Raw genomic sequence first — 10,827 nt, 5'->3', positions numbered from 1 at the left:
GCTGGCAAACGATAGCGGACTTGACCGACCGAGGACTACTGTGGACGCCGTCGCTAGGCAACCGTCAGACGCCGCGCGCGCCTCAAGCCCAGCCCCCATTGGCTCCGCCCGAGCTGCGCCAGACGCCAAATAGAGGCGTCTAGCGGAAGAACCCGGGGGTCGCAGGTGTCATCAGAGTAACTGGAAAACGTTCTATGATAGCTCAAATCCTAGAGGCATCTCACTTTGCCATGGCCTGGCAGGATTTTAAGATGGCATTGGCGGATGGGCACTTTCCTGGACCTCTCTTAAGACTAAGCTTAAAGAGCAGTGGAAGACATGTGCCCGCGGGGTCTATTAAAGAAGCAAGATGTAACAGTAAGGGAGAAATTCAGTGGAAGCAGAGTCAGGGCCCCCTAGGTGTCCTGATTAGTGGCCTTTAGGCTAATGTTTCTAAAAATGTAATAGCAATCCCCTGGGTCTTTTGTTAAAATGTAGATACTGTTTTAGTAAATCTGGGGCAGGGCCTAAGAATCTGTATTTATAACAAGGTCCCAGGTGATTCCAGTGCTGCAGGTGCAGGTATTACCCATTGAGTATAGAGGCTTTAGGAACTTTGTTAACCACTCTAGGTTTAAGTTGCTTCGTTTGTGAAATCGAGGTGCTGCTCAGAAGATGGAGATCAAACAACTTCATAGCTAGATGAGCACCTTTCCAACAGGCCCAGAGTCACACTGCCCAATCCCTACTCTCTCTTCATCCTTCATCTGTTGTGATGGTCTTAGGGTTTCAAAACATATTAGGTGAGTAGTATTTCCCTGCCTTAAATCTGTCTCCTATCATAACTTTACAACACGCTTCTTCTAGGACCTTTACTAATTGGGAGCCAAGCACTACAGAAATGGCTTTTACGGGGCCAGCCCACTGTGGTAGTGGTTAAGTTCCCGCACTCCAGTTTCATGGTCCGGGGTTTTGCAGGTTCAGATCCCGGGCACGGACTGACGTACTGCTTGTCAAGCCATGCTGTGGCAGCATCCCATATAAAGTAGAGGAAGATGGGCACAGATGTTAGCCCAGGGCCAATCTTCCTCAGCAAAAAGAGGAGGATTGGAAACGGATGTTAGCTCAGGGCTAGTCTTCCTTACAAAAAAAAAAAAAAAGAAAGAAATGGCTGTTATTTTTGTTTCTTACTTAAAAAACTATATAGAATTCTCCACTGACATGAATACATATATGTTAGATGCTTTCATTTCTTCCTTGCCACTGCATATGATTTTTCACTCTGAGGGGACTGGCCGTTCCGTCTGCCAGCCAGTTACCCATCCTTCAAAACCTAAATATCCTTATAAAAGCTTTTCCACAACTATTGTACAAGATTCCCACAGTACCAAGATGAAAAAAGGTTATTACTTCACTTTAAAGTTGCCCTAAATATAAAGACAAGTTTTAAAATTTCTTGGAATTGTTGTTGTGAATAGTTGAAAACAGTAGAAGTAGTGGTGTTGGTGATTATTATTTGCAAATTCTTATGAACTGATAGATTAAAAGCATCTGCATAATTTCTCAAAATTATATATTTTGGCTTAACAAGTGGGAGCTTTACAAGTAGATTTTTATATTAATCATGAATATGGTATCACAGTACAAACCTGGTCCATATCCTTAAGCCCCTATGCAGGGCAATTTTACAGTGCTGAAAGGACAACAGTGGCCCAAGGAATTCGACCAAGTCAAGACCACTGTCCATGCAAAGTCCTCTTGCAAAAATTGGCAACTCCAAAGAGGTCTCAAAATTGTCTACCGTCCACTCTCAAGAAGACTGGCCCAAGCCTGAACTTCTATGTAGACCCTAAGAATATAGTGATGCAAATCAAATGGAGAACAATTTTATTTCCCTGTTCTGTTGGTACTCTCCTCAACCAAGGAAGGGTGTCACATAGCTCTCTCCAAGTTCGCCAAGCCTAGAGCTCAATCCATTGCCCTTAGTAACTATAGTTAAGTCTCCTTGAATTTTTGCCCACATTTTTATCTACTCTAAATGTAAGTTTTAGATGAAGTATTATAACATCTACATCACATGTTTACCTCCAAATTCTCTTGCCAAGCCTAGAGCTCAATCCATTGCCCTTAGTAACTATAGTTAAGTCTCCTTGAATTTTTGCCCACATTTTTATCTACTCTAAATGTAAGTTTTAGATGAAGTATTATAACATCTACATCACATGTTTACCTCCAAATTCTCTTGCCCAATTTCTATTAGCAAATAATGGCCATATAAAGGCATATTTTGGTGAATTATAAGCTGTTTTTGGCCAAAATTTCCAACTATGCATGATTATGTAGTTACTTTAAGTTTGGACAAATAACACATAATAACGAGATTTTACATAATAGTAATTCACAAGATAATAGTACTTTATATATGTCACCTTTTAATCTTCTGAAGGCTTCATGGAGAATAATGTTGAGTATATATGATGGATGAAATGTGTGTGTTCATCTTTGTTCAGATTTCCAAGGCAGCATAGTTGGCAGGACTTGTGTGTAAAAATCAAACTAGACATTCTGACTGGAATAATTTATATATTACAACTAAGTTTAAATTTTATTCCTTATTATAATTAATGATGAACTATACTGTTATGGAAACTGGGAGGTTAAGGAGAGGCTTGCTACGTGTCCACTGCAGACTTGCCATTCTTCTACTCTGAATTAAAGAGAAAAATGTAACTCCTATCTATTGACTATACATTTTGCCATGTGAACTAGAAATCAGAAGTCCTAATTCATACTTAGCTAGTGGAAACCCTAATGGTGGGTAGAGTTTCTTAACACCCAGGAAAGGATAACAATGAGGAAATAAGCAAAATGATCCCTGGTCGAATTTTTGGATGTTTACTTCTAGACCTGTTTAAAGGACTGAAAAAGTTGCTGACAAAGGGAAAACAGTGGATATTATTTTGACGATTTTGAATCTTCCAAAGTTCAAATAATTTTTTTTTTTTTGTGAGGAAGATCAGCCCTGAGCTAACATCCATGCTAATCCTCCTCTTTTTGCTGAGGAAGACCAGCTCTGAGCTAACGTCTATTGCCAATCCTCCTCCTTTTTTTCCCTTTTTCTCCCCAAAGCCCCAGTAGATAGTTGTATGTCACAGTTGCACATCCTTCTAGTTGCTGTATGTGGGACGTGGCCTCAGCCTGGCCGGAGAAGTGGTGCGTTGGTGCACGCCCGGGATCCGAACCCGGGCCGCCGGTAGCAGAGCGTGTGCACTTAACCACTAAGCCATGGGGCCGGCCCCAAATAATTTTTTGAAAAAAGAGTCTGAATGCATCCAGGAAAATCTATTATAGTGGTTAGAGTACTACTTAGAAACAGGAGTCACTGAAAGAGGATAAACAGACCTTCTCTAAGCACAAGAGAATTAAGTGTGGTGATCAATGTGTTTATAAAATAACTTGAAAGTGGTAGTATACAATGAAATTCAGTAAGATTGCATATGATTAAAAGTTCTTCCAGATAATGAAAAGCCATGCCGATAAGCATAAATGATTGGAGGGAGAACTCCAATGGTGTCTGTGTCAGCACGCCCACACCAGGCCACAACAATGGCCGCCGCCACTGTCCCAGTCCCTGGAGAGGTCTCACCTCTCACCGAGATACACACAGGGCCTATCAGGTGTGAATGTAACAGATCATGATTTAACATTCAGAAGTCTAACAGAAGCCCTTCAGAATAATGTCACACCATATGTAGTCTCCTTGCAAGCTAAAGATTGTCCAGATATGAAACATTTTTTGTAAAAGCTGGTCTCACAGTTGATGGACTGCTGTGTAGATGTTGAATCCAAAGAGGAGGAAAGTGTTCAGGTCACCCAGAAAAAGACACATTATTCAATGGATTCTCTTTCCAGTTGGTATATGAATGTCACACAGAAGACAGACCCAAAAATGCCAAGGAAAAAGAGGACTTCTAGACAATGGCAGTCTCCTCCTGTTGTGCTTATCTTAAAGGATATGGAAAGCTTCACCACAAAAGTACTCCAAGACTTCATAATTATCAGCAGTCAACATCTACATGAATTTCCACTAATACTCATTTTTGGAATTGCCACATCTCCTATTATCATCCATTGGTTGCTTCCTCATGCAGTATCATCTCTGTTGTGTATAGAACTTTTCCAATCTTTGTCTTGCAAGGAGCACCTGACTACAGTACTTGATAAGTTACTTCTTACAACTCAGTTTCCCTTTAAGCTAAGCGAAAAAGTGTTGCAGATTCTGACCAACATCTTTTTATATCATGATTTCTCAATTCAGAACTTTATAAAAGGACTTCAGCTTTCTCTATTAGAGCATTTCTATTCCCAGCCTCTCAGTGTTCTGTGCTGCAATCTCCCAGAAGCCAGGAGAAGAATACATTTTTTATCAGATAACCAGTGTGAAAACATCCGACGTCTTCCATCATTTAGGAGGTATGTGGAAAAGCAAGCTTCAGAAAAGCAAGTTGCGCTATTGACGGATGAGAGATTTTTGAAGGAAGAAACACAATCGTTACTAGAAAACCTGTATGTTTACCATACAAATTATTTCCTGGTTTTCAGATGTCTTCATCAATTCACCTCTTCTCTTCCCAAGTACCCAATGGGTCGACAGATCAGAGAGCTGTACTGCACATGTTTAGAAAAGAATGTATGGGATTCAGAGGAGTATGTGTCGGCTCTGCAGCTGCTGAGGATGTTGGCAAAGGATGAACTGATGACCATACTTGAGAAATGTTTCAGGGTTTTTAAGTCCTCTTCTGAAAAGCAGCTTGGCAGCACAGCAAAGAGAATAGAGGAGCTCCTGGCCCAGTTTCAGAGCCTTGATGCAGAAGCCAAAGATGAAGAAGATACTTCTGGGTCACAGTCAAAGGGGCTTCAGAAGACAGACCTTTATCATCTTCAGAAGTCTTTACTGGAAATGAAGGAGTTAAGAAGAACCAGTAAGAAGCAGACCAAGTTTGAAGTACTCAGAGAAAAAGTTGTGAACTTCACTGACAGTCTGGTGAGAGAATATCTTCTGCCTCCAGAGACACAGCGTCTGCACGAGGTGGTGTACTTCAGTGCTGCCCACACCCTTCATGAGCACCTGAATGCTGCTCCGCGAATCGCCCTCCACACTGCACTCAACAATCCTCACTATTATCTCAAGAATGAAGCACTGAGAAGTGAAGAAGGCTGCATTCGCAATGTCGCCCCCGGCCTCTGCATAGCATATAAACTGCACCTGGAGTGTAGCAGGCTGATCAACCTTGTGGACTGGTCAGAGGCTTTTGCAACAGTTGTGACAGCTGCTGAAAAAGTGGATGCAAATTCTATAACCTCAGAAGAAAGGAATGAAATTATCCATACTCGGTTTATTAGAGCTGTTTCTGAATTAGAACTTTTAGGATTTATAAAACCTACCAAACAGAAGACTGACCATGTGGCAAGGCTAACATGGGGAGGCTGCTAGAAAGCAAATGAATGAAATTAGAAGGATCACATTTAGCTTAAGAGAAAAAGGAGACCAGTCATATTTACATATCACTAGAGGAAGACTGTTTTGGCGAGAAATGAAATGTATAATCCCTGTGTGATGTGTGACCACTAAGTAGACTGATAACTCCAAATAGGAATATATCAAAACACCTTTTGAGTACTTCAGAATCTAATAAATACACTTATATTGTAACTAAAACCTCTCTCACATTGCTGCTGTAATTTTCATAGTCATTACTAAATTACGAATAAATTGTTCTTGAACAAAATAATGTATAAATGTAATAAATCCCTTTATCCAGGAGTATAAATTAAAAAAAAAAAAAGAATAAATGATTGATGAGACTAATGCCTGGATAGAGTAGAATAGCATAAATTGGATGGCAGTAGCATAAAATAACAGAAAAATAATCCATTATTTTCACAAGGAATATAGTGAATGACAGAAAGCCACCAACTGACCCAAGCCAAAGGATACAAGTTTCTCTATTTTTAGTAACAAGTGTGTCTTACTACATACAGACATCATTTCAGAGATTGTTAATTGTGCCCTGGTATCCATTTTCCCCTTCTTTCATGGTAGAATTTTTAGATATGCATATGGCTGCACAAATTAAGACTACATTTTCTACATTTTAAAGCTTCCTTTGCTGCTAGATATGGCCATGCAAATAAGTCCTGCGTATGAATGGAACTGATGTGTGCCACTTCTGAATTGTACCCTTAAAGTAGTGCCTTAAAATAGTGGAAGATGCCTTCTCCTTCCCCTTACCCTGCTTTTCTGGCTCACTGTAAATGTGGTAGTGGGCCATCTGATCACTTTAAGGTAGATAGAGCAAGAAGATAGAAGGAACCTGGGCCCTGACAGAATTGCATAGCAAAGCCACCAACTCAGCTGGGACTTTTAATTGAGAGAGAATTAAAACTAAAATTGTTGAATCCACTATTGGTGGGAATCCCCTTAGAACAGCTGAACTTAATCAATACAGATAACACAGGGCAAGAACTCAGAAGGACATGTTCTCATGAAGGGGATCAGTCTCAATAACACCACTCTATTAGATTGAACATCGTAACTCTTGCAAAACCTTGTTTTAGCCATCTGAAACTCCTGCCAACCCTTCCCACCTCCAAATTGCTGTGGTAACTCTGGCTTTGTCCCTCATGCTCCCTGGGTACAAATACATGGTGGCAGGTAATATCATCTTTGGTTTCTGAGTAATTACAGGTTGTTAAGTGAAACAATGAATTAAAAGTAAATTACCTCGTATAATATCTCTCAGCAGGACAGTTCTCACTTGCCAGTAACAGGATAGTCACTTCTGCATTATGTTACCCTCCTATAGGACCATCTCCATTCTACCTGAAATGATGTTGGCTCTTATGGTCAATCAATCTCAAGAAAGATTCAGCAGAGTTGGAGAAAGACATCTAAAAGAATCAAGAGGAAGACAAACAATCTAAAATATCAGTACTTTACAGTATGGAAAAATGAAGGATTAGGAAAGAATTGGGCTGAATTTTATAATATTTAAATAACACAAACTTTTTCATGAAACCGTAAAACTAAGGAGACCCTGGGAATTTCAAAAAGGTAGATTTAGAAAAGTTTCTCAACCTCAGCACTATTGAAATTTTTGGCCAGATAATTATATTTTGTAGGATGATGTCCTATCCTTGGTAGGATGTTTAGTAGTGTCCCTGGTTTTTACCTACCAGATGTCATTAACAACCCCTCCCCCAAATTGTGACAACCAAAAATATCTCCAGATATCACTATGTGTCCCTTGGGGGAAATTATTACTTTCCCCCCCTTTTTTACACCACTGATAGCATACTATCATGTCATTCACCTTCTGCTTATTTCACTCAACAATACATTTTGGAAGTCATATCAGTACATAAAATCTTCATTTTTTTTCACAGCAGCATAGTATTCCATTACGTGGCTGTACAATCATTTATTGAACTGGTTCACTTCTGATGCACCCTGGGTTGTTTCCACTCTTTTACTATTGAAAACAGAGCTGTGATGAATATCACTGTGCATATCTTTTCTCACATGTGTGAGTATATCTATAGAACAATATAGAATTATTATAAGCAGAATAACTGGGTCACAAGTCTATGTGCCTGTAATTTCAATAAGTGCTATCAAATTGCTCTTCAGAGAGTATGTGTTAATCATAGTCTGGCCAGCAATAAATGAGAGTACATTTTCCCCCATACCTAAGCTACTACAGTATGTGTAGTAGGCAGGATTTCTAAAACATTCCCCTTAAAGATGTCCTGTACTAATCCCCAGAACCTGTGAACATAACAATTAATCACTCCCATGATTATGTAGAGTTATATAGCATTGCTGATTTTTTGTGTGTGTGTGAGGAAGATCAGCCCTGAGCTAACATCCATGCTAATCCTCCTCTTTTTTTGCTGAGGAAGACTGGCTCTGAGCTAACATCTATTGCCAATCCTCCTCCTTTTTTTTTTTTTTCCCCAAAGCCCCAGTGGATAGTTGTATGTCACAGTTGCACATCCTTCTAGTTGCTGTATGTGGGACGTGGCCTCAGCATGGCCAGAGAAGTGGTGCATCGGTGCGTGCCCGGGATCCGAACCCGGGCCGCCAGTAGCAGAGCGTGCACACTTGACGGTTAAGCCATGGGGCCGGCCCAGCATTGCTGATTTTAAGATAGGGAGAGTATCCAGGTAGGCCTGATCTAACACCAGCCCTTTTAGGTGAGTTTTCTCCAGCTCATGGCAGAATGAGAAGTCAGAAACATTTGAAGCACGTGAAGAACTTAACGAACTATGACTGTTTTGAAGATGGAGGGGTCCATATGAGGAGGAGTGAATGGCCTTAAGGGGCTGAGAGAGAAGTCCCTGACCAACGGTTAGTGAAGGATGGTGTTGGTTAAAAACCATGAGAGTTCCCCAGCTAAAATTCGAAATTGGACCCGGACATGGAGGGCAAGGCAAGACCAAAGAGGAAGACGACTCCAGATTGGTAGGTGGCAGGTTTAATAAGAAAACTTACATACGAGGCTTGTCTTGGGTGGCTGCAAGACAAGTAGATCTCCTCATCCACCTGCCAAAATCTTCAAAGTTAATATAGAGGCCTTAAAGGGGTTCAGTTACTTCTACAGTCCAGATGGATTCAATCACACATTATTCTGTCAAGGCTCCTAGTACAGGAACAGTGGGCAGAACATACATTCCAAGGACAGGGGAGGGGGTGAGGAGGCTCTAATTGCCTGGGTCCAGCTCCAGGGTCAACCAGTGGTCACATCCACTATGGTGACCTCCTCCAAAAATGGGCACATCAGTTCTACAATTGCAACGAACTGAATTCTGTTAATAACCGAAATGAGTTTGGAAGTGGGTTCTTTCCTTGGATTCTTTCCTGCAGAAAGGAATGTAGCTCTGTTGGCACCTCGATTTTCATCTTTTGAACTTTTGAGCAGAGAATCCAGCCATGCAGTGCCCAGACTTCTGACACAAGGAAAATGTGAGATAATAAATTTGTGTTGTTTTCAGTTGCTAAAGTTGGTGGTGATTTGTTATGCAGCAACAGAAAATTAATAGTGTGTTATTAGGGCCGGCCCCGTGGCTTAGCAGTTAAGTGCCCGAGCTCCGCTACTGGCAGCCCGGGTTCAGATCCCGGGTGCGCACCCACGAACTGCTTCTTGGGCCATGCTGAGGCCGCGTCTCACATACAGCAACTAGAAAGATGTGCAGCTATGACATACAACTATCTGCTGGGGCTTTGGGGGAAAAAAGGAGGAGGATTGGTGATGGATATTAGCTCAGGGCCAGTCTTCCTCAGCAAAAAGAGGAGGATTGGCATGGATGTTAGCTCAGGGCTGATCTTCCTCACACACACAAAAAAATAGTGTATTATTAGTATTTTGATTTTTGTTACTCTCTTGGGTAAGAAATGATATTTCTGTGCAGTTTAATTTTTATTTCTTTTATTATGATGAAAATGAACATCTTTTCATTTATTTAAAAGTCATTTTTATTTCTGTTTTCTATATTCGGTCTATTCATAGAAGTTTTCTTGGAATGTTGATCTATTTCTTATCAATTGTGAAAGTGCCTTATATAGTAAGGAAGTTAGCTTTGCCTGTGATAAGATTTGCAAATATATGTGTGTGTATCTATTTCTCTATCTATTTTTGTTTTTTTTGTTTTTACTTTTCCAATGATTGTGTTAATCAAATATATAATTATTTTGCTTTATAGCAGCATGTTTTTTAAAAGTATTTTTATTTGTTCTTAGAAAGGCCTTCCTTATGCCAAGATTCTAGTTCTTCGATGGTTTCTTCTGGTGCTGTTACTGTTTTGTTTGCAGCCTTTACATCTTATATCTGATGAATAAATGAAAAGCAATAAGATATATTGGAGTCTATGAGGAAGCCATTTGGTTTAAAACTAATTTGGCCTGACCTAAGAAAGGCCTGACGTGGCCTGTCAAGCATACGTTGTATATCTGCTTTAAACAGTTACAATGTCCCAAAGCCAGGAATGATGCCCTTAAAGATAGGGATGTTGCCTCCCCCCATATCAGCATTTCTTTATAGATAAGCATTTATTCCCAGAAAGTAAGGATTAATTACTGACCTGCTGTGCTCATCTCATGACCACTGACCTTCTGACCACCAACCTTCTGTGTTCATCTTGTGACAACTGACCTACTGTGCTAGCAAAGCATCTCGTGACAGTAGTAAAAGAGATATTCCTGCCATATTTGATGTATGTTTTTTGTTCCAAGACAATATATAACCATTCCGTACATCCTGCTTCTTCGGAGTGCTTCCTTCCTCAGGGAAGGTTGCTCCCATGCTATAGTCCTTAAAACTGGCTCAGATAATAAACTTACCCCAATCTTGATTTATAGATTCATTATGGATTATTTGTGTTGACATATCCATATGAAATTTATCCTGGTATAAAAGTGAGATATCTATCCAAACTACTCCCAAATCATCTATTGAATAATTTACAATAAGAATTTCAAAATATGGTCCCTCAAAGTTTTATTTAGTGCTGGGTTAGTTCCACTTAACAATTGGACATTAATTCTCTCTCTTTTTTTTTTATTGCAGTAACATTGGTTTATAACATTATATAAATTTCATGTATACATCATTATATTTTGATTTCTGTGTAGATTACATCATGTTCACCACCCAAAGACTAATTACAATCCATCACTACACACATGTGTGAATCACCCCTTTCACCCTCCTCCCTCCCCATTCCCCTCTGGTAACTACCAATCCAATCTCTGGTCTCTATATGTTTGTTTGTTGTTGTTTTTACCTTCTA

The 10,827-nt window shown here is 40.1% G+C and overlaps 1 protein-coding gene across 1 annotated transcript; it reads left to right on the top strand.

Moving 5' to 3' along the window:
* Positions 1–3,660: 3,660 nt before the first annotated feature.
* Positions 3,661–5,575, top strand: LOC131400480 (origin recognition complex subunit 3-like). The gene is given in 1 exon segment (XM_058535207.1): positions 3,661–5,575. A coding segment is annotated over 1 exon segment (1,710 nt). The 5' UTR covers positions 3,661–3,763; the 3' UTR covers positions 5,474–5,575.
* The last annotated feature ends 5,252 nt before the right edge of the window (positions 5,576–10,827 follow it).

The sequence above is a fragment of the Diceros bicornis genome, chromosome X (genome assembly GCF_020826845.1).
Source record: "Diceros bicornis minor isolate mBicDic1 chromosome X, mDicBic1.mat.cur, whole genome shotgun sequence".
NCBI lineage: Eukaryota > Metazoa > Chordata > Mammalia > Perissodactyla > Rhinocerotidae > Diceros > Diceros bicornis.
The sequence above is the reverse complement of the archived record's forward strand: the minus strand, read 5'-3'. Positions and strand labels throughout refer to the sequence as shown.